A 23671-nucleotide genomic window follows, 5' to 3' on the forward strand; every position below is an offset into this window, starting at 1 on the left:
CTGAATCATCATAACAGATAACAGAACCTAATGTTAATTTAAAATTAGATATTCCTCTAAACATGGCTAAAAAACATCCAAATCCAAACGTCCCAAAAAACGTAAATTTCAAAAAGATAAAGACAGTCCCTTCCTTGCAGCACCCACTACTTAAAAACAGTCCCAGTGTCCCTGGTGGTGACTGGTCAGACAGTCATTTTTCCATAGACATTTTGTAAAATGCTTATAAAAAAATAGATTTGCTTGGTCAAACAAAGCAATTCAGTTATATTTTGAATCGTTAACGTTGTGCTACAACCCAGGTTTTATGAGTGAGAACGAGAGCTCTCACGCCATATCGCTGCCAGAGCAGCACCACTGGTTGAACACTCATTTTACTCGAAAAATGGCATTTTTCTATAAAACCAACCATCCACCAGTAGGTGGCATGGTATGCATGAGAATGGCGCGGCACCCAGCAATCGCTGTGATTGCGTCACGTCCGCCAGCCATCATGCAAATCACTTCAACTCATCCAGCCCACTGCACAATCGACGCATCGACGCAGCAAGGCTGGATAGTGAGAGCTCTCGTTCTCACTCGTAAAACCCGAGTTGTAGCACAACCCTAACGTTTTACTTCGTTTCGAACTCAAGCTCTCACTTATTGCCAGCTTCAACCACCCTTGCTGCAGGGAGCACTCCCCAGAGTGACCCTGAGAGGCGTAGGTTAACAACGGACGCATGGCAACTGCCCATGCCTCATCGTGTGGCATCGGAGTGACAACGGCACCACCGTCTAGCAATTGACAGGACCGCACGCGTGACGAGCGAGCCGGACACATCAAGACTGTAGTACCTAACAACGTGTGATGGGAGGACCCATGAGGCCACAGCCTCTGACCAGCCTATGGTCAGGCTCCAAAGCTCTCACCGTTCCCTCCGCTCCTCCACCAGCGCAGGAGGCACCTCAATGGTGGAACGAGCTTCCACCTTCGGTCACGACGGCCGAATCACTGCCGATCTTTCGGAAAAGACTAAAGACTCACCTTTTCAGGCTCCATCTGGGCCCTTCTTGAACTAACTTCTTGAACTAACTTCTTTCTCTCTAAAAAAACTAAACTAAACTAACCTAAACTAAACTTGTACCACTATTCCTTACAGAAGTTGTAGTTGTCATAGACTGTGTTGCATAGTTGATTGCTCTATTGCTGACAAAAATGTGTTATTGTAAGTCGCTTTGGATAAAAGCGTCTGCCAAATGACGTAATGTAATGTAAATGTAATGCCATAGCGCACATGTCCTCCACTGATACACCGCGCAATAATGCGCAAGGTTTTTACCAACCCTCTTTCCTGATGACAAGGCCAGCAGCAGTGCAATCTTCAAGACAGAAGCTTCAGATCGACGGAGTCCGGATGACCCAAGAGCCCATCCAGCACCGTGACCAAGTCCTATTTGAGAAAGACACACCGCGCAACCTACGCGCTCCTTCCATGACGTGCAAGATTAAAGGGCCCACCCTCAATTCCCATGAGGCAAGCGGAAATCACGGCCACGAACACGTTAAGACACTGCGGGGACTGGCCCGCGTCGAGAAGGCTCTGAAGGAAACAGAGAACAGGCCGCACACCACAGTTCCCTGGATCCACTCCTTTGTCCCGCCACTTGTACATGTACCGAGAGCGGGTCGAAGTTGCCCTAGCACTCTGAATAGTGCAAACCCCATTTTTTTTCGGGCAAGCCCTGGGCTAGCAAAATGTCCCGTTCAGGAACCAGGCTGCTAGTTTCCACCCGCTGGGGGGAGGGGTGGCATACCTCCCCTTCCACCTGGGATAGGAGATCCACCCGTGACGGAAATGGCCAAGGCGGTCCCTGAGCCAAGGAGATCAGGTCCGCAAACCATATCTGCTTGGGCCAAAAGAGGGCCACAAAAAAGAGCCGCAGGCGCTGTTCCCCCGCACGCTGCGACGCTGTGTGTTACCGGTGTTTTTTCAGCTCTGCCTATTACGACTTACTTTGCCAATTCCTCGCCTACCTTTTGCTATCTTATCTTTTCTCTGCCTGCGATATCCACATCGCTACTCAATAACTCTTCTCTCTCAATCCGCGGACATCTGAAACAACCGTTCTATCGCTAAACGTTAGCCTAGCCGCCTGCTAGGCTAACGTAAACAAGAGCTGCTAGCCACCAGCTAGCAACTAACACTAAACTGTTTCCAATGCCCTCGCTCTCCCCCCTGGATAATCACCATGCTACGGAACTATTAAATACGACGACGCTTAGTGGATCCGTGGAATCACGCTCATGTCCTTCGAATGATGAAGTTTTCTTCAAGGATAATCACCATGCTACGGAACTATTCAATACGACGACGCTTAGTGGATCCGTGGAATCACGCTCATTTCCTTCGGATGATGAAGTTTTCTTCAAGCTGCTGCCTGATACTACTTCAACACCAGCTCCCTCAGTATCTCGGGTCCTGTCCATTGCGCAACAACTAGCCACAACATCCGAGCGACTGGTCCGTCAACCTAGGCTACCAGCCTCTGCTCCCAAGGCCTCAGGTCCCCGGGCACCGCAACGGCGTGAGCTGCTTCTGGCCGCAGCATTACGACACGCTCCTGACATGGCTAACGCCAGCCATCCCCCTCCCGAATCGGGTAAGATCGATCCAACTCTTACTATCCACTCTCTCTTAGATATGATTAAATTATTAGAAACCTGTGTTTCCCAACTAGAGAACGATAAACGCCAGTCACTTAATGATAGTCTTGTTACACTTAACCAGACTGGCTTCCCTGATAATTTACAATGTACCTCAGTAGCTGATGTGCATTGTGAATTAAGCGAGGATGCTAGCTGCGGTCCAGCTGGTGCCCCCGTTAATGCTACCCCGCAGCACGACCAGAACAACCCGGCCAATGTCTCGTTGGTCCCACAGTCTGTGGATGATGGGTTTACAGTTATATCACGCTGCCGTGGCGTTAAACGTGCACAGCCCGCCGCTGTGCAGCCCGTTTCCCAACAAACCACTTCGGTTGAGATTCGGAATAGATTCACGCCGCTTGCTAACTCTCCTGTTCAGCATGCTGCGTCGTCCGCTCCGCCCGACAATATTAAACCCTCTATTCTATTGATTGGAGACTCTATAACCCGCAATATCAAGCTTAACACACCAGCCGAGATAGTTTGTCTGCCCGGGGCCAGAGTACCCGACATTGAAGCTACTCTTAGGGTGCTAACAAACAGCCATAGACAGACAATTACCCAGGCTACCCATGATAACATCATACTACATGTTGGCACCAACAATGCTAGGTTTAAACAATCGGAGATCACAAAGCACAGCATAACTAGGACCTGTGCTTTTGCTAGCAAGATGAGTCGGCATCCATTAATTGTCTCTGGTCCCCTCCCTGTCACACTTAACTCTGACATTTTTAGCAGGCTGTTTTGGCTCAACAACTGGCTGGCCAAACACTGTGCTGATAAGGGCTACCTATTCTTAGATAACTGGCCCTCCTTTAGAGGCATGACTGGCATGCTTAAGATGGATGGCATCCACCCTACCCCATTGGGCGCCAGCACTTTATCAAAAAACCTGGATAGTTGCCTACGGCAAACCCAGACTGCTATCCTTGATTGACAGTTTCACCCACAACATGCAGGGCCACAGGCTGCTAGACAGCCTGTTAGTTCTACTTGTGCGGTTATGGAGTCTGCTAGTTTAATTAACTTAGTCTATCCAATACAGACTGTGCTCCGTCCGCGCTGCACTATTACTAGTAACCGACCCATAAACGCTCTGCAATATCCTAACCCAAACCTTATTGTTATTAATCCGATTGTTACCACCGCCGCTCCGTCTCCGTATTATACCACGATCTCTCAAATTAACACAGTTTCTCTTCGTCGCTCCGTCCCCTCACGCCGCTCTCGTCCACCCCCCAAAACGTTAAACACCAACCTCATTGAGATTAAATCTACTCTTGGTATCGAATGCTCTAAATTAACTAACATTGATGATAAATCTATTCGATTTGGATTCATTAATATCAGATCAATCACCAATAAAGCCCTCCTGGTCAATGACTTAATCATTGAACATAATATTGACGTTATGGGATTATGCGAAACCTGGCTAAAACCGGACGTTGTTCTTCCACTCATTGAAGCCTCCCCCCCTAACTTTGACAATTCGCATGTTGCCAGAATGTCAAGAAATGGTGGCACCAACAATGCTGGCCTAATTTATAACTCAAATCTAGGTCTTTTGCAGGATCAAAAGTATAAGCTCCTATCTTGTGAGATACTTACTATGAGACACTCTAATATAGCTGGCCTCGGAGCCTTCTACCTAGTTATGCTCTACCGCCCACCTGGGCCCTATTCATCTTTTCTTGATGAATTTTCCAATTTTCTCTCTGACCTCGTAACCCGCACGGATAGTATCCTTATCATTGGCGATTTCAATATTCATGTTAACTGTAAAGCTGACCCACTCTGCAAAGCCTTTCTATCTTTAGTCGACACCCTTGGCTTTGCTCAGCTGGTTCATGAACAAACGCATTCTAACGGCAACACGCTTGATCTCGTCCTCGCTCGTGGGATTAACGTCTCAGATCTGTCAGTCATGATATACCCTCCAGCACTGTCAGATCATTATCTCGTTAAATTTAAAATAGACCTGCCCCTCCGGCAATCAAACCTAGCCGATACCTACACCACTCCCACTGAACTCGCTGATTTGTTATCGGGGCCGCTTTCCTCTCTCCCAGAGCGGATCGACTCCATTAATGAATTCACAAATCAATTTAATTCAATCCTACTCGCCTCGCTTGATTCTATCGCACCTCTACGTACTAAAATCCGTCGCCCTAAAAAACCCTCGCCTTGGTATACTGACGATACACGCGCACAAAAACTAATATGCAGAAAACTAGAACGTAAATGGCGATCATCCAAGCTTGAAGTCTATCGACTAGCTTGGAGTGATAGCCTACTAAAATACAAATGTATGCTCTCCGCTGCAAGAGCCTCCTACCTATCAGATCTTATTAACACTAATAAAAATAATCCTAAATTTCTATTTGACACGGTCGCAAATCTTACTCGCAAACCCTCCCCCAATACAAACTCTCCATTTACAGCTAATGACTTCCTTGACTTCTTTAACCGTAAAATTATCTGTATTAGAGATTAAATTAGCAGCTCTCTATTACTCACAAAGGGTGCTAACCCCTCTCCTAGCCCTGTCCTTAGAACCTTAGACGAGAGTACTATACTCTCGAATTTTGAGACTATCTCTCTAAATGCACTTTCAAAAATTGTACTTTCATCTAAATCCACAACCTGTTTATTCGACCCTCTCCCTGCAAAGTTGATTAAGGAACTCCTTCCAATACTAGGCCCCCCCTTACTTAACATTATCAATAGCTCCCTCTCCTCTGGCATTGTCCCTGCCTCCTTCAAATCTGCTGTAATCAAACCTCTACTTAAAAAGCCAAACCTTGATTCTGAGGTTCTTAACAACTTCAGGCCAATCTCAAATCTCCCCTTCCTCTCTAAAGTTCTTGAAAAAGTAGTCTCGACACAATTAACTGACTACCTCTCGCATAATAAACTTCTCGATCCCTTTCAATCTGGTTTTAGATCACTCCATAGTACTGAAACTGCTCTTACAAAAGTAACCAATGACCTTCTCCTTGCGTCCGACTCTAATTTCTCCTCTCTTCTCATTTTATTAGACTTAAGCGCAGCCTTCGATACAATCGATCATAAGCTCCTCCTAGACCGCTTATCTAACTACGTAGGTATCCGGGGCACTGCCCTATCCTGGCTAAAGTCATATTTGTCTGATAGGACACACTGTGTCTCATATAAAAATATTATGTCCACTTTCTCCTCAGTGAAGTTTGGTGTACCGCAGGGATCAGTCCTAGGTCCCTTACTCTTTGGAGTTTACTTACTGCCTCTTGGCGAAATTTTCCGTAGATATGGCATTAACTTTCACTGTTATGCCGATAATACCCAAATTTATATACCAATTAGACCAGACGATCGCTCTAAACTCGCTAATCTTGAATCCTGCTTAATCGCTGTTACAGATTGGATGTCAAATAATTTCTTACGACTAAACGCCAACAAAACTGAACTACTAGTTGTTGGCCCAAAAACCCAACTTCCATTTCTCACTGATCTTAGTCTGAACATTGAGAACTGCGTAATTACTCCAAACTCAAAGGTGAAAAACCTAGGTGTTACCTTTGATCCTACTCTGTCATTCGATGCTCACATTAAGGATATCACTAAAATAGCTTTCTTTCATCTTCGCAATATCTCAAAGATCCGTCCCTTGCTAAATGCAACGGATGCCGAAACCTTAATACACGCCTTTGTTTCATCTAGACTCGACTACTGTAACGTCTTATTCTCTGGCCTTCCACTTTGTAGCACAAATAAATTACAACTCGTGCAAAACGCCGCTGCTAGAATTCTAACTAGAACTAAGAAGTTTGATCATATAACTCCGGCTGGCTCCCAATTCAGGCCAGATCAGACTTTAAGGTGCTTCTGTTAACCTATAAATCTTTGCACGGGCTCGCACCTCTGTACTTATCTGAGCTAATCATTCCTTATGTTCCCACGCGTACTCTCCGCTCACAGGACGGTAATTATCTTACCGTCCCTAAAATTAAGAAAAAATCAGCAGGTAGCAGAGCATTTTCTTACCGTGCTCCACATCTCTGGAACCAGCTTCCTCTGTCAGTTAGGGAAGCTGGCTCCATTGAAATCTTCAAAACTAGACTCAAAACCCATTTATTCTCCCAATCATTTGGCTGTGCTTGATGGTTATGTTTGATGATGTCATTTAGGGGTGCACCGATCGATCGACACGCAATCTGTATCGGCCGATTTGGACCTCAAATATGTGATCTGCTGTTTCCGATATTCCTTTAATGTTGCCGATCGCATAGCCGATCATGCTGCACGTGAGAAACATGAGGCAGCCCATTTTCATGTCTTCAATGTCTATCGTTTAACTTTCATATTGTGCTCTAACGTTTATATCATTGTGTTGCAAAGCACACGCTTTGCTTTCGTCAGTGTACTCACCTCCATGCACACACCGCACCAGACTGTCAACACACCCCTTGCGTCTTTGAATCACACAAATCAGCTGGTGATTAGAGCAGCCTCAGCAGAGAGAAGTTACCTCCAGTCCTCCCGCCTACCGAGGCATTTGCATGCTGTTAAGTCCGTGTGTATTAAAGTCCCAGATTGACACGGTGGTAGTCGGGGTAGTGCACGCGCACACACAGACAATTTCCACGCAAGCATTGATGTTCCCGCGGGCACTTTGAAGGAAGCGAAAGTGTGCGGCTGAGTATGTGGATGTGCGCTCCGTTCAGACGGACTTTCTTCCTTTCTTTGAACATCAGTTGAACATGTTCTAATCCCCTTCTTCCATGTGTGCGTATATGACCAACCAGTAAGTCATTATTATGTTAATATTCCTGTATTGCATTCCCTTTTGGTTTTAGATCGATCTACCTGCAATCATTGCAATAACGTTTGTTGCGTGCATTTGCCGTTTGATTGTCTGTTGCGCTAATTAATGCCACTACTCAGATGGAGTTTAGCTGGTGTGTAGCTTGTGATTCTGTTGTTTCTCCCGTCATGTAACCCTGTCACCATTATGTAGATCGCACTCATAGTGCTGCTAATTATAACACTGTAACTCGGCCTCGATGGGCGGGTCGTTTTGATGTTCGTTCGATGCGGATCCCAATGTATGACGGTTATTGTGCATAACCCCGGTTCTATGAGTGGGAGCTCTTTGGCTTTAGTCATGGTTCAAGACTGGTGTTTAAGAGTAACTGACTTACAGTTTACCTAATTATCATTTATATATTATTAGTTGTTAATTATCACTATAATTGGCCTATATAACAGCAAGCTTGGTTACTGACCTGTTTGTATATTTTATTGCCTCCTTTTTCCAGACCACACACAATCCTACTATTCCTGTCATAATGCTGTAAAGAGCCTATACTGCTGTACTGTACTGAAGAGAACTGACAACTAAACGGTTGAACTCCCATCTGTCTCCTGCCTCGTGTTTTTACGGACACCCCAGGGCGTATATATATATATATCGGTGATCGGTAATCGGTAATCGGTGATCGGTCGATGATCGGTTGGGCAGATATTTCTCATAGGTGATCGGCAATCGGTGATCGGTGGCAAAAAACGTGATCGGTGCACCCCTAATGTCATTCTTTAGAAATATTTATTAGCTCTTGAGTACATACAATCCTGAATTGCTGAGCGGGCTGTCTCAAGCCAGCAATATCAGTATAAATTTAGACTGACCTAATTTAATAATATGGCATCAGTCGACCCAGTAGCCTAGATCGAAAATCTATTAGCTGGTGAATAAACTTAGTCCTGAACTGCTGAGCGGGCTATCACAAGCCAGCAGTATCAGTATAAACTTAGACTTGACCTAATTTAATAATATGGCATCAGTCGACCCAGTAGCTTAGATAGAAATTCTAATAGCTGGTGAATAAACTTAGTCCTGAACTGCTGAGCGGGCTATCTCAAGCCAGCAGTATCAGTATAAACTTAGATTTGACCTAATTTAATAATATGACATCAGCCGATCCAGTAGCTCAGATATAAAATCAAATAGCTGGTGAATAAACTTAGTCCTGAACTGCTGAGCGGGCTATCTCAAGCCAGCAGTATCAGTATAAACATAGACTTGACCTAATTTAATAATATGGCATCAGCCGATCCAGTAGCTCAGATATAAAATCAAATAGCTGGTGAATAAACTTAGTCCTGAACTGCTGAGCGGGCTATCTCAAGCCAGCAGTATCAGTATAAACTTAGACTTGACCTAATTTAATAATATGGCATCAGCCGATCCAGTAGCTCAGATATAAAATCAAATAGCTGGTGAATAAACTTAGTCCTGAACTGCTGAGCGGGCTATCTCAAGCCAGCAGTATCAGTATAAACTTAGACTGACTTGACCTAATTTAATAATATGGCATCAGCCGATCCAATAGCTCAGATATAAAATCAAATAGCTGGTGAATAAACTTAGTCCTGAACTGCTGAGCGGGCTATCACAAGCCAGCAGTATCAGTCTAAACTTAGACCTAGACTACCTAGACCTGAATTAGCAGTATAGTATTAGTCATCCTAAAAAATCCTAATAAATTTTGTTTTGACCTAATTTTATTGTTGTCTATAGAGTTAGTTCCACCTCTGCGCAGATTCCCCCGCTCTCTTCTCTCTCTCCCCCTCAGGTGTCCTTCATTGGCCTGACGTACACCCCCGCCGCTGCAGCCCTAGGTCCGGCCGTCATCGCCCTAGCCCTAGTCCTCCCCCACATCCCACCCCCCCCCTCCCTTCTCTTGCTCTCTCCTCCTTCTCCCCCCCTCTGCTCCTTCTCCTCTTCTCCCCTATTTTCCCGAACCCCTACCACTTCCTGCACCCTCCCACCTCTCCTTCTCTGTTCTCTCTGTCCTCTCCCCTCTCTCACATTCCCCCTGCTCTCCTTCCCCTGCACCCTCCCACCTCTCCTTCTCTGTTCTCTCCTCCTCTCTGTCCTCTCCCCTCTCTCACATTCCCCCTGCTCTCTTTCCCCTGCACCCTCCCACTCTGTTCTCTCCTCCTCTCTGTCCTCTCCCCTCTCTCACATTCCCCCTGCTCTCCTTCCCCTGCACCCTCCCGCCCCTCCTTCTCTGTTCCCTCCTCCTCTCTGTCCTCTCCCCTCTCTCACATTCCCCCTGCTCTCCTTCCCCTGCACCCTCCCACCTCTCCTTCTCTGTTCTCTCCTCCTCTCTGTCCTCTCCCCTCTCTCACATTCCCCCTGCTCTCCTTCCCCTGCACCCTCCCGCCTCTCCTTCTCTGTTCTCTCCTCCTCCGCGTTTTCCCCCCGCCTCCTTTTCCCCCCCCTCTGCTCCTTCTCCTTCTCCTCTTCTCCCCTATTTTTCCCGAATCCCTCTCCTCCTCTCTGTCCTCCCTGGGGGGGGGGGGGGGGGTGTGGAGGAGGAGGGGGCAGAGAGGTCTGTCCCCTCCCCCGCCTCCTCCTCTTGCGTTCCCCCTGCTCTCCCTCCCCTGCACCCTCCCACCTCTCCTTCTCTGTTCTCTCCTCCTCTCTGTCCTCTCCCCTCTCTCACATTCCCCCTGCACTCCTCTCCCTGCACCCTCCCACCTCTCCTTCTCTGTCCTCTCTGGGGGTGGGGGAGGAGGGGGCGGAGAGGTCTGTTCCCTCCCCCGCCGCCTCTTCCCACGTTCCCCCTGCTCTCCCTCCCCTGCACCCTCCCACCTCTCCTTCTCTGTTCTCTCCTCCTCTCTGTCCTCTCCCCTCTCTCACATTCCCCCTGCACTCCTTCCCCTGCACCCTCCCACCTCTCCTTCTCTGCTCTCTCCTCCTCTCTGTCCTCTCTGGGGGGGGGGGAGGGGGCGGAGAGGTCTGTTCCCTCCCCCGCCTCCTCCTCCCGCGTTCCCCCTGCTCTCCCTCCCCTGCACCCTCCCACCTCTCCTTCTTTGTTCTCTCCTCCTCTCTGTCCTATCCCCTCTCTCACATTCCCCCTGCACTCCTTCCCCTGCACCCTCCCACCTCTCCTTCTCTGTTCTCTGCTCCTCTCTGTCGTCTCTGGGGGGGGGGGGGGGGGGTGTGGGGGAGGGGGGGGGGGGGCGGAGAGGTCTGTTCCCTCCCCCGCCTCCTCCTCTCGCGTTCCCCCTGCTCTCCCTCCCCTGCACCCTCCCACCTCTCCTTCTCTGTTCTCTCCTCCTCTCTGTCCTCTCAGAGAGGTCTGTTCCCTCCCCCGCCTCCTCCTCTCGCGTTCCCCCTGCTCTCCCTCCCCTGCACCCTCCCACCTCTCCTTCTCTGTTCTCTCCTCCTCTCTGTCCTCTCCCCTCTCTCACATTCCCCCTGCACTCCCTCCCCTGCACCCTCCCACCTCTCCTTCTCTGCTCTCTCCTCCTCCGCATTTCCCCCTGCGTCTCTCCTTCTCTGTTCCCTCCTCCTCCGCATTTCCCGTTTTCTCCCCGCCTCCTCCCTCCCTCACACTCCCCCTGCTTCTCTACCCTGGCTCTCCCTCCCCTGCATCCTCATCTCTCCTTCTCTCCTCCTCCACATTTCCTATTTTCTCCCCACCTCCCCCCTCTCCTCCGTCTATATTGCTCATTCTCTCCCCACCTCCTCCCTCCCCCTGCTCTCTTCTCCCCCACACCTCCCCTCCCTTCCCCTCTCCTGCTCTCTCCTCTTGCTCCTTCCCCACCTCCTATACCCTCCAGCATCTCCCATTCCCTCCCCAACCCATCACTCTCTCACATTCCCCCTGCTATTCTCCCTTCTCCTGCGCTCTCCTCTGCTCTCCCCTCATTCCTATATTTTCTATATTATCAATTGTTCAAATGTTATCTTTATTCTGTATATTCTTGTTACTGTTGTGTCAGCTAGAATTAGCTAGACATACTTTCTGTGAAGCCCTCTGAGACATGCTTGTGAATTAGGGCTATATAAATAAACTTGACTTGACTTGACTTGACCTGTCGAATCAGGGGGATCGGGGGGGACGCATAGCGCCCGTCCTGGGGCCAAGTGTGCGCCTGAGGGTGGAGGCCCCACCCTGTCTGACGCGGGTTGCCCCGAGACAGCAGGCCGGCCCTGTAATGAGCCGGCCTGGCACATGAATCGCTGACAGCGAAAAGAAACGGGGATACGCCCACCGAGGACGGCAGGCTTGTCCTTAGAGCTACAAGCTGAAGGCTGGCACTGAGCCCAGACCTTGGCGAGCTGACGCCCCTGCTCGACGTGTAGCGCCAGCAAGGGGCGGTACGTCCATTGTAGACCAAGGAGCCATGTTAGCGCAAGCGGCTTGGCCTCCTGTGGCCTTTCCCACACCGTCTGCACAGCATGAGTCACACCCTTGCAGGCATGTGACAAAGAAAGGAGACGGGGATACGCCCACAGGTGAATCCCCACCGCTATCTGGTTCAGCGCCGCGGACCTGTTTGTTCAGGTGGGCGATCACTGCCATATTGTCCGAACGGATTAGAACATGGCGCCCATGTATCAGCCGTTGGAAGTGAAGCAGAACCAGGCGAATCGCCTCCAGCTCCAGCACGTTTATGTGGTGAAGCTCCTGAGCTCCCCACCAGCCGTATGCCGAGTGGCCTCTGAACACCGCGCCCCACCCCCAGGGGGAGGCGTCTGACGAACCTGAGCAGGACACGGCCCAACAGAGTGCCTCTCTTAACGGGGGTCCGCCGACCTGCTCAACGCCTGCCGGGCCGGACATGTCAGAGGAATCCTGCGACAACGGTCCCTGGCCTGGTCCACGCGATGTCTGAGAAACCAGATCCGGAAAGGGCGCCTGTATAGCTGTCCCAGCGGGAGCACATCCACCGCTGAGGCCATAAGTCCAAACGTGACCGTGCACTGATGCACTGACACGGAGAGACCCAGACTTAACGCCCTTGCCACCCGCATGGTGCACGCCTGTCGCTCTGGCGAGAGGCATGCCAGCATGGCCCGAGAGTCCAGCTCGAGCCCCAGGAAGGTTGCAACCTGCGCTGGGATGAGGCAACTCTTCTGCCAGTTCACCAAAAACGCCAGGGTCTGCAGGTGATCTGTCACCGCCCTGGTATGCTCCATAGCGCGGACCCTCGAGTCCGCCACTATGAGAGCGTCATCGAGATACAGGAAGACGCGAATCCCACTCAAGGGAGGGGAGCCAGGGTTGTCTCCACGCACACATCGAAGGTCTGTGGGCTCAAGGACATGGCGCCCACCTGTCACACGGCTAGCTCCACAAATGCTAGGCATGCCGGGGGAAAGTCCTTCACACAAACACCGACTACAGACACGTCCGGGGAACGCGCCAGGTCGGGCTGGTCCTCTTTTGAGCCCGAGACCGAAGACGGGCATCATACCCCATTGCCGCAACTACACTCGGCGGCCTGAACCGCTGTGGAACACCCTGGAGGCCACACACGGATCCCATGAAGGCTCCCAGCCGAAGTCGGGCCCTGGGCCCTAACGATGGTATATATATATATATACCTGAATATAGTGGTGTCAGTGATGTCATCAGTGACACACACACACGAGAGAGACTGAGGGAGCGAGACGGAAGACATTGCGCGCACGGCAATAGGGCAGGTGAGGCCATGCACCAGCCGAGCTGCGGGTGAGGCCACGCAGCGGCCGAGCCGCGTATGCGAGCTGCAGGGAGGGCGAGCCCGTGCAGCGGGAGAGCCTAGGAATAGAGCATGCCTAGCATGCGAGATGCATAGTATATATATATACGTATATATATGTAGTGCAATGCTCTGGCGGACCACCAGACCGAGCACCACGGCCCACTAGAGATATCACTCCTTTACAGTATTCATAACAGGATAACTGTGTGTGTGTGTGTGTGTGTGTGTGTGTGTGTGTTCCCTCACCTGCAGTTTGCTCCTCATTTTAGCGATGAGGCCATTAAGAGGGAAGATGAGGATGACAGTGGCGATGCCAGCTAACGCAGATGGACCCAGACGCTGTCAGAAGGAGAGAGACAGAGGGTCGATGTAGGGAGGAAATTAGGGGTCAGAAAAGAGAAGGAATTAGGTCAATTCTGAATTCACCTCTTTCGGTGTGTGTTTAACATGACATTTATTTTGTGTGTTTTTCTACCTGCCAGAGGAAGTAGAGACAGAGGGAGATCTCTATGGGTGCCAACCACATAGCATTGAAGTAAACGACAAAGTCCATGAGTTTCTGGATGTCGGCCGACACTAGGTTGACGATCTCTCCCACCGTGCACTGGCGCCGCGCCACACTGCTGATCACAAGACACTGGACGCAGGGCCACAAACTGCATTGGTTTATGTCATTGACTGTATAAAAGATGCATCTCCACTTCCTATCGCTATGCAAAAGTGAAGCCAAAATATCTCATTTCAGCAAGCTGCCAGATTGCTTATGTGACGTAATTTGGAGGCAGAGTATTTGCAGTAGAGTCGGGCTGAGCACCCTGACGGATGAATCAGCCCTTTTTATAACAAATTTATCATACAAATTAGCACTTGACCATACAGTGTAATAAGAACTACCTAAAATGATATAAACTATCTTTGGGAAACATTTATGTGATGTGTACTTTGATTGTTTAGTTTGGCTCATGTCCCATCCACTAACATGGAGGTGGTGGGATTTAAGACCTATACTGCAGCCAGCCACCAGGGGGTAATCACAATGTTTTGGCTTCATTTTTTGGGAGCTGTCATGATGTCCATATTTTATACAGTCAATGGTTTATGTGCACTGCTGTGTCTAAAAGAATGTATTTTCATTAGGTCGTTAGCACTTTATTACCATGTTACTACTGCCTGCTGTGGTAATAACCTTATAGAGCCGCCTGCCCCTATTTTTCACTAGTTTCATTTCACATTTCACATTACTCCCTGTTTCCTGATAAACATACTTTTATAACACTTGGAATGTCTTGCGCTATGCGTGCTTGATTCCTAGGGTGGAGATTGTGGACCGACACACACTGATGACATCACAATTGCTCGAGTGACATCACTAATGCTCGAGTGAAATCACTGATGACGTCACAATTGCTCAAGTGACATCACTGATGACATCACAATCATGACACACACCGCGAGCATAGTACTATACTATAGTACTATAATACTATAGTAACGTTAGCATAGTAGGCCTTGGTAATTAGTGTAACTTGTTATTGAGCTATTGTTGATTTAAAATTAAATTATTTTGCCAAAACACTTACAGCAAATTAAAGTCAATGCAAACATGCGAGCAGACGGCGTTTCACCCCGGGCGGTGTGAATGAGGTAAATGAAGCGAAATTTCGTGGCATGAATTACGCGAAATTTGCCCCATTCACTGAATAATAATAATAATTATACATTTATCTTATATAACGCTTTTCTAGATACTCAAAGTCGTTGGTGATTTTGAGGAGGGCGGTTTCAGTGCTGTGCTGTGTGCAGAAGCCGGACTGGAAGATTTCATACAGGTTGTTGGTGTCAAGGTGGGATTTGATCTGGGATGCGGTAACTCGTTCAAGGATTTTTGATAGAAAGGGGAGGTTGGAGATAGGGCGGAAGTTGTTGGGGATGCTGGGGTCGAGGCCAGGTTTTTTCAGAAGGGGGGTGATGGAAGCAAGCTTGAGTGAGGGGGGAACGAAGCCTGGGGACAGGGAGGAGTTGATGATGGTGGTGATGAGTGGGGAAAGTTGAAACTGAAGTTGACATTTTTCAACTTTAGTGAATAATTTGTGCATTCAAACTCAACGGAGTAACGTAATTTTCGCTTTTGGTGTGAATGGATGATATGCTAACCTCATTTTCAATTCCTTTCTTTCTGAACAGTCCCTTCCTTCCTGTAGACCAGGCCTTGAGGTAGTCCCTATCTTCCTGTAGAACAGGCCCTGAGGCAGTCCCTAGCTTCCTGTAGACCAGGCCTTGAGGCAGTCCCTACCAATTCATATAGACCAGGCCCTCATGCAGTCCCTACCTTCCTGTAGACCATGCAGGCCTTGAGGCAGTCCCTACCTTTGTGTAGACCAGGCCTTGAGGCAGTCCCTCTTTTCCTGGCCCTGAGGCAGTCCCTACCTTCATGTAGACCAGGCCTTGAGGTAGTCCCTACTTTCCTGTAGACCAGGCCCTATGAGGCAGTCTCTACCTTCCTGTAGACCAGGCCTTGAGGCAGTCCCTACCTTCCTGTAGACCAGGCCTTGAGGCAGTCCCTACCTTCCTGTAGACCAGGCCTTGGACGGCGGTCTTGAGCCTCATGCCCGTGGTGAAGCAGCAGTACAGGTAGTGGTGGATGCAGAGTGACTGGAGGCAGGACAGCAGGAACAGCAGGAAGGCATACAGGTAACCCTTCCACACCTCCACCTCCTGGTCCCCGATGAAGCCCAGCAGCAGGCTGAGACAGGGAGAACAGGGCATGGTCTGTTATTTAAGGACATAGAGGCTCTACTGACCTGGACCTGGACAAAGTTTGTTTGCTCTAGCGGTTTCCCAAACTGTTATTTTTCAGGCGACTCAGGCGACTCAATTCACAATAGGCCTCATCAAAAAATCATGAGAATGTGTGAGCGAATTTGTGAATAAATGATCGTTCCTGACCATTTTTATTCCAAATTCTGCATCACCTTAAAGCTATTACCTTGAATAGATAAACGAGCTATTTCAACTAGATATATGTTAGGCACAGTTAGCAGGCTGTAATTTCCCCCCTCTTATCAGTGAAACAATAATACTAATTTCAAATAAAGGACTGTGGAAGAAATTCTGCAAATTTATTTGGTGACCCAAATAGAATCTGATGCAACGCAGACTTTGGGAAACATTGTATTGCATGAAGAATTTAGCAATTATGCCTCAACAATTGTATCCTGCACATGGTTTTTCTTATGCCAAAAAGCTAAGGAGCACTAAATATTCTATTCCAGGGGTTCCCAACCTTTTTTTGAAGTAAACATTTTGACTGTAATCTCAGAACTCAATGTGGCCCTAACCCTCAGTTTACAAGTTCTTTATTGTTTTTTTATGACACAAAATGTCAGGAGTTGCAGTATACAGATACAATTCACCTAAGCCACTTCTTAACATGCAGTGGAATCCGTATTATAACCCGCTCCTAGCCGGTTGCCCTGCATGTTAAACAACAATTAGCCGGCCTACACGCACTCCCGCGAGTCCGTATCATATTCATCTCGGTCGCCGGTGTAGGATCCGCATAATAGGAAAAGCGGCTGCTGTTAAACACTGGCAGCTCATAATCCCGATCATGTCTGAGTGGGCGGGTGGTGGCAATTCACGTTCACGTAGTTTATTAATTAATGAATCGTTCGGGCAATCGCTTATATCAACGAATTAAACGAGCAAACTCACGGTTTCCTCAAGTGCTGCAAACGGCTTTGAATTGTTTGGTAGAGGCTAGGGATCCCAACGCGCTTCAGCTATGCAGGCAGGCAGGTCCGGTGCATCACACCGAGGAGAGGAGAGAGCTTACTGCTGCGCTGCTGATCCATGTCAGAAAAAGCCTAACTTTTGTGGGGAGAAATACATTGAAAACTAGTCAGATATGACTTGAATGCCACTTGTAAAATAAATCACCCACAGTGATTGACGACGGTCCGACCACTATTTTGACTGGGCGGCTTTATGTAACAAAGGCGGAAGCGCTCATTTTTGACATACTGCCACCCCTCGCGGTCGGAATGGACCCTCGAGTTAAAACGGCATGTTTTTGAATGGAGTTTGGTTAAAGATTCGCTAAAGCTGTTACAATTTAGCACAGTGCCGCCGCCGACTCACACGACAACTATTTGCCTTGTAGGGAATAACGTGCATGCTCCCGCACCCCCTCCCCCCGCCTACTGGCAGAGAGAATACTGACCATTTCCAGCTGTTTCTAAACAAAGACCCCTCATGTTTAAAAAGGTAAAACCGGAAAATATCCTGCTAGCCGCTAGCCAGACATGATCCAGACTTCATGTTTAAAAGCCACTCTAGAGTGACCCTAATTTGACATCACAAAAATCTAGGGACCCGAGACATTCAAATTAATGTACACCATCAATAATATCATCAGTGACATTGTCAGTGATGTCACACTTCTTTTTTGCCCCATAATTCTGACTTTAATCTGAGAATTCTGACTTGAATCTCAAAAGTCTGACTTTTTTCTCAAAATTCTGACAGTAACTCTGAATTCTGACTTTAATCTCAGAATTCTGACCTTGTTCTCAGAATCCAGATTTAAAGTTATAATTCAAAGATTTTAAATAATAAAATATAATAAATAATAAAATAAAATAAAAATAAAAAATAATGTAAAAATAAGAGTCACTCACAATGTTGATTGAGGCTATGGTCCATTGATGGAAGCCTTTGCAGTATATAGTGACATTTTTGTGTGTGGTATGAAAAAAAAAACGACCCTATTTGAATCCCAGGCGACCCCACTTAGGGTCGTGATTCTAAGGTTGGAAACCGTATAACATCTAAAGTATATAGCTATAAGTATGTTCTTATATTATACTATTATATAGTACTTATCCATTCTAGTATGTCATTCCCCCTCCCTCCCACAAACCAATGGCCCAGCTCATCAGCTATCCCTTTGATGTATTTATTGATCAACAAGCTATAGTTGTCTACTGAGGATATAATGTAATACCGTACATAGAAAACACAGAGTATAGTTGTCTACTGAGGATATAATGTAATACCGTACATAGAAAACACAGAGTGAGACTATACAAACCAAGTTAAGCTACAATAGCACAAGGAAAAACAAAACAAAGAACACAAATATACACCTATACGTACACATACTGTATATGCATAAATCATTAAAGAGAGAGAGAGAGAGAGAGAGAGAGAGAAGGGGGGGAGGTAGGGCTTGGGGGTGAATGGGGTTTGGTTTGGATTAGGGAGGAGGCCCTAACCCTCTTCCGTAGTTTTAAATTGTTGTGTGTAAATGAACAAATAAATAAATAGAGCAATCCCAAGGTTGGGAACCACTGTTCTATTTGATTTGACTCATAATCAATCAATCTCATAATTAAGCACACAGCACTGACCTGAACACCTGTGGTATGGCAAACATAAAGGCATCATGGAGGAGCAGGCAGAGGGTGCCACAGAGGAAGGAAAGTCCCAAGCTTCGCCCCAGGGTGCTGAGGAGGTAGACCCCCGAGCTCTGCTCCCTCCTCAGCTTCCTCAGCAGCTGGGTCTGCTCTGTCAGCCTAGAGCCAGGCACCTCAACAACTCCACCCACCTGCCTGGGAGCATCAGAGAAACAAACATACACTGCTGTCACTACTCTCTGAGGTGACAGTTTCTAGGCACTAGATACAGAGAAACAAATGGACTGTTTCTCTGACAGCAGTCTATGTTTGAAACATAGACTGCTGTCACTATACTCTCTGAGGTGACAGTTTCTAGGCACTAGATACAGAGAAACCCATAGGGCTATATCTTCCCAAAAGCGCTAATTTAGCGTTTGCGCTCGTTTGCACTCGTTTAACGCCGTGCGAAATGCAAATTGGGGGAGACATGGAGAGAATTACAGCATATTGCCTCGTACAAACAGCCATTGCAAGACGGGAATCTGATTGTTTTTTATTCACGTAATGCCCAGCCTTGCCTGGCCACGCCTGTGAATAATTCTGGTAGTTAAGACCACCCAAATCCAGTTTGCGCAGGCAGCTTGGGGGCAGATGATTATGGCAGGGCTCTAATTTGCACTTGCGACACGTACCGTGAACCTTTCCGCATCCCGGCCCAGAATGGGGACTGCCCCCTAGTCCGACACCTCACGAGTCCGACACCTCACGAGTCCGAAAAATGGCCCATTGGACAGACATCTCGTTAGTCCGACAGTTCGTTAACCCGACAACGAAAATCTCACTAATCCGACAGTTCGCTAATCCGAAAATAATGTGCTCTGGCTGCAGCGCAAACGCCACATTTCTCCGCTGGTTTTCTCTCATTTCTCTCTCACCCCCTCCCTCCCTCCCCCCTCTCTCCCTCCCCCCTCTCTCTGAACATAATGTGGTAAACCTGCTGTGGGAGCCTGGAGGAAACGTTTGGGAGGAGGCATTGCGCAATCATAGACTGATTGAAGTCTAAGCGCTGTCCCTTGCGCCGTCATCACCCCCAACCAAAAGCCATTGTTTTTACCTGGGGGTCGGGAGGGGGGGGGGGGGGTCTCGCCAGCTGGGCGAGTTAAATTTTAACCCTTATTTCATTCATGTTAAATGTTGCGTGCTTCATTCCCTCCCTAGCCCTGTATGTCGTGCGTAAAAGGAGAGGAAGAGTCGGAGGTTTTACTGGCAACTTACCTGTGGGATCATCTCTCTGTGCCAGTTTTGGGGTAGCCCCTCTTTGTGGAATCGTTGCTGTGGACTGTATTTATTGTATGCTTTGCGTGCCCTCCTTTCACGTGTGCCGTGCTGTGCATAATCCTATTACTGTTTGATCTATCTGCTTTTGTAGTGGTTCGCCTAATCTCAACACAGGGGGATAGACAGTCCCTTGGTGACAAATGGAACCCCGTAATTCACCTGTGATTCCCTCATTGTAGGCTATTTTAGCCTTGTTACATTCATAAAAAATAAAGCTGTAGGCCTCTATTTTCCATATTCACGTGTTGTTTGGTCTCTGACAGAGCCCTTTCCGGGCTGGTTTATTACAATAATGTTTTTGATCATTCAATAATCAGTAGGCTATACTGATTATTGCTATATATAGGCCTATATATATGATATACTGCACTGCTATAGGCTATGGGCTCTATTTTCCCACAGGCCTTAGGCGCAGAAACTGGCCTTAAACGCAAAAAACACGCCTCGGGAAGATAGCAACATGGCTTTATGCCCCGAAATGAGCTTTACGCGAAATAGGCGTGGCGCAGTGGCAGAATAGGCCAGAATGGGCGTTTCGGCCTTAAATACCGGCCTAATGATATCTTCCCTCCTGTTGTTAATTTAGCGCTTTGCGCTTTTGAAAACCAGGCCTTAGTCAGTGCACAGCTTCTGCTCTGCTGATCTCAGTTTGTCCCCCTCTCTCTCTCTCTCTCACTCCCTCGCTCAGACAGGCACAACACAAGTCCGATAGAAAAAATAAGTTGTTATACCGTACATAGTATAACAACATGACAGTTTTTTCTAACATGACAGTTTTGAGCCCGTGACATTCAGAGGCTGTTGCATCATCCTACCTGTGCAGTGAAGGCGAGAGAAAACGAGATCATTCTGGCCAAACAAATGTTCACTGCCTGGCTTCCCTGCCACAGCCACACATGTGAAATCTCCCAGCATGCATTAGGCTAATACATTTCGATAATAAATAGCATCCAAATTAGCCTAAATAGATAGAAAGGTAGATAGAAATAGATATAAATAATGTGTAATGTTACCACAACATGCAATTGTAGAACATTTCAATATTGGACAAAATAAAATCGCGAAATCCAAACACAACCCTATGTGAAACATATATGTCATCCTGGGCCTATATATATCCCTCGTAGATTTAACGTGATTTAGATAAGTGACAGCGTAACGCGGTTCTACTGCTATACTGTGATGTCTGCTCCAATAAATTGGCCCTACTTCACATTTAGTTTTACAATAAAAACACATTTCTGCAATGACTTTACATAATGTAGGCTATATTTATGTGCATCATCCTACCTGCAGCAGGGGAGAGAAAACGATATCATTCTGGACAAACTTTCACCAATCTAATCTCATCATAGGGATACGCTATTTTTTTCTAGCCGATGCATTTAGAACATTCTTTTCACTTTGATCTTGCTATAGTGTAGCGTATTTACATGCTTGCAGTATTTAAACTGCAGTTAGATTGGTTTGAGAAGCATAATAATATGGAATAATAGCCTATATATGGAGACAGACAGAGGGGGATGAAAGGGAGGGGGGGAGCAGAGCGCTTGGCTTTCTGACCGGACTGGATCGCTCCGTGGAATTGGAGCTTAAAGGGCAAGCTTGGGAGTGGTTTACTGCACTTCTCCAATGAGCAGACTGTGCATAATTTTACGCTTAAAAGGCGTGGTTGTAATGCTTAAGGCTGCGTGTAGCGCCGATACCAAAATATGGAGTGGGCTGGTCAACGCCCATTAATCTGCGCTGCGCCTGGCACTAAGCGCATTTTATAGGCTGATGCAACGATAGGGGCTTATATGCCTGATGACAGGCAGTAGGATACGTCCAATGCAAAAAAAATCCCTCAGTCGCCATACGCACGCACGCACGCACGCACGGGCGCACACACACACACACACACACACACGCACACACACACACAGAGGCAGAGGGGGATGGTGATGATTCTCATGGTTGTGTTGAGTTGCGTGTCCACGTGGTGTGTGTGGGATGACCTGGACCAGACGGGGGCACAATATTCTGCAGAGGAGTATGCTAGGGCCAGTGCTGAGGTACGCAGTGTGGGGGCTGTTGCCCCCCACTTTGAGCCAGCAAGCTTGCAGAGCAGGTTGTTCCTGGACTTCACCTTGGCTGCCGTTCCTTTCAGGTGTTCCTTGAAGGATAGGGTCCTATCAAAGGTCACTCCAAGGTAAGTTGGGGTGGGGGCGTGCTTCAGCTTAAGTCCGCTCAGGTGGATGTTCAGTTCTCTAGCAGCTTCTGCATTGTGGAGGTGGAACACACTGGAAACAGTTTTTGCTGGGCTTGGTTTTAGGCGCCAGGTTCTGCAGTAATGGTCCAGTTTAGTGAGGTCTTCATTGAGCGTGTGTTCCAGTGAACCAAAGTCTGGTGCTTGGAAAGCCAGACAGATGTCATCTGCATAGATGAATTTGTGGGATTGACTGATTCACTAGACCAGCAAGATGAGGTGTGGTAGTGACTAGTCGGTGCTTCAGCTTCATCTCTGAGTCCAACCATCCCATCAGGTCCCTTTGGCTTCTTGATTTCCTGCTCGAGGGGTTGATCAGTGATGAGTGTAGGGTATCTCTGACTTTGCCACCACAACATTTTCTGAGTACCAGGAATGGATTTCTTCAAAGATCTCTACCATCTGTGGGTTACGTTCATGGAGTTTGTCCTTGAGAGGCAGTGGTGGCCCAACGGTGAGAGAATCGAGCTTGTGACCGGAAGGTCGTCGGTTCAATCCCCAGGACCGGCAGGATAAATCTGGCTGGGGAAAGTGAAAAGGCAGCGCTTGCCCCTCCCTCATTACCACCACTGAGGTGCCCTTGAGCAAGGCCCTTAACCCCAACTGCTCCAGTGGAGCTGCTCAGTGGCCAGCAGATCAGACTGTGGTTGTACTGGTCAGCTTCCAGGTATGAATGTGTGTGTGAATGTGAACAGGACACTCCTGAAAAAGAGAGCATTGCTCTCAGTGAGACTCCCCCTGTATAAATAAAGGTAAAAAAGAGAGCAATGCACTGCTTACGAATTAGACCATTTGGAAGGTATCAAAATGCAACATCATAATTGCAAGGCTGGTAGTGATGTGGTACTCAAGGCCTCAATTGTAAGCTTTGCCACCAAAAATCCCACGAAAAGCTGATGTGTATGCACCACTTTCAATAGCAGATGTGTCAAGGCCACTTCCATGAATTGTTTTACCAAGAGCATGCAAGGCAGCAAATGCAATGTGGAGAGTTCCAGCTCTTAGGATCCAATTGGTGTTCCCAACTGACTGCTGAATCTTCAACACACAACTTCAACGAGGATTCTGCTACATTGGCCATATTTCAACCCTTGGTTTTTCAGAATCAGAACAGGAAATGCCTTTCAGAATGGTCTACACCTGCAGTAAAGTATTAATTGTCACTGGATGCCCCTGACAAAATAATTGTAAAAGTTGGACTGGCCGAGAAAAGAGCAGGAGTAGAGCGACGAATGTAATGATGACTGAGATAGGCACAGCGGTCAGTCCGGGGTGTCCCAGGTGAGGGAAGACCCCAACCGAAAGTCATAAAAAGATTCTTCTGGCTGCTTTAAAAGTGTAATAAATCAACTCAGAATATTTTAAAACCTACAAAACAACTCTAATATTATGAAAATCTGACATTAACACGTTCACTGCCATTGGCGAGTTGACTCGTCAAAAAAAATCCAACGGTTGACTGCCATTGAC

The 23671-nt window shown here is 47.7% G+C and overlaps 1 protein-coding gene across 1 annotated transcript in view; it reads right to left on the minus strand.

The window, feature by feature from the left end:
• LOC310787379 (multidrug resistance-associated protein 1-like) overlaps window positions 1–23671 on the minus strand; it is a gene marked incomplete at both ends in the record, with an annotated part of 143201 nt that overhangs the window by 69296 nt on the left and 50234 nt on the right. Inside the window, 4 exons of the mRNA XM_083648779.1 lie at window positions 13463–13555; window positions 13692–13853; window positions 15782–15959; window positions 18628–18828. Coding sequence (XP_083504905.1) covers window positions 13463–13555; window positions 13692–13853; window positions 15782–15959; window positions 18628–18828 — 634 coding nt within the window. The remainder of the gene's footprint in view (window positions 1–13462; window positions 13556–13691; window positions 13854–15781; window positions 15960–18627; window positions 18829–23671) is intronic.

Source organism: Poromitra crassiceps (genome assembly GCF_964638095.1).
Source record: "Poromitra crassiceps genome assembly, chromosome: 13".
NCBI classification, from domain to species: Eukaryota; Metazoa; Chordata; class Actinopteri; order Beryciformes; family Melamphaidae; genus Poromitra; species Poromitra crassiceps.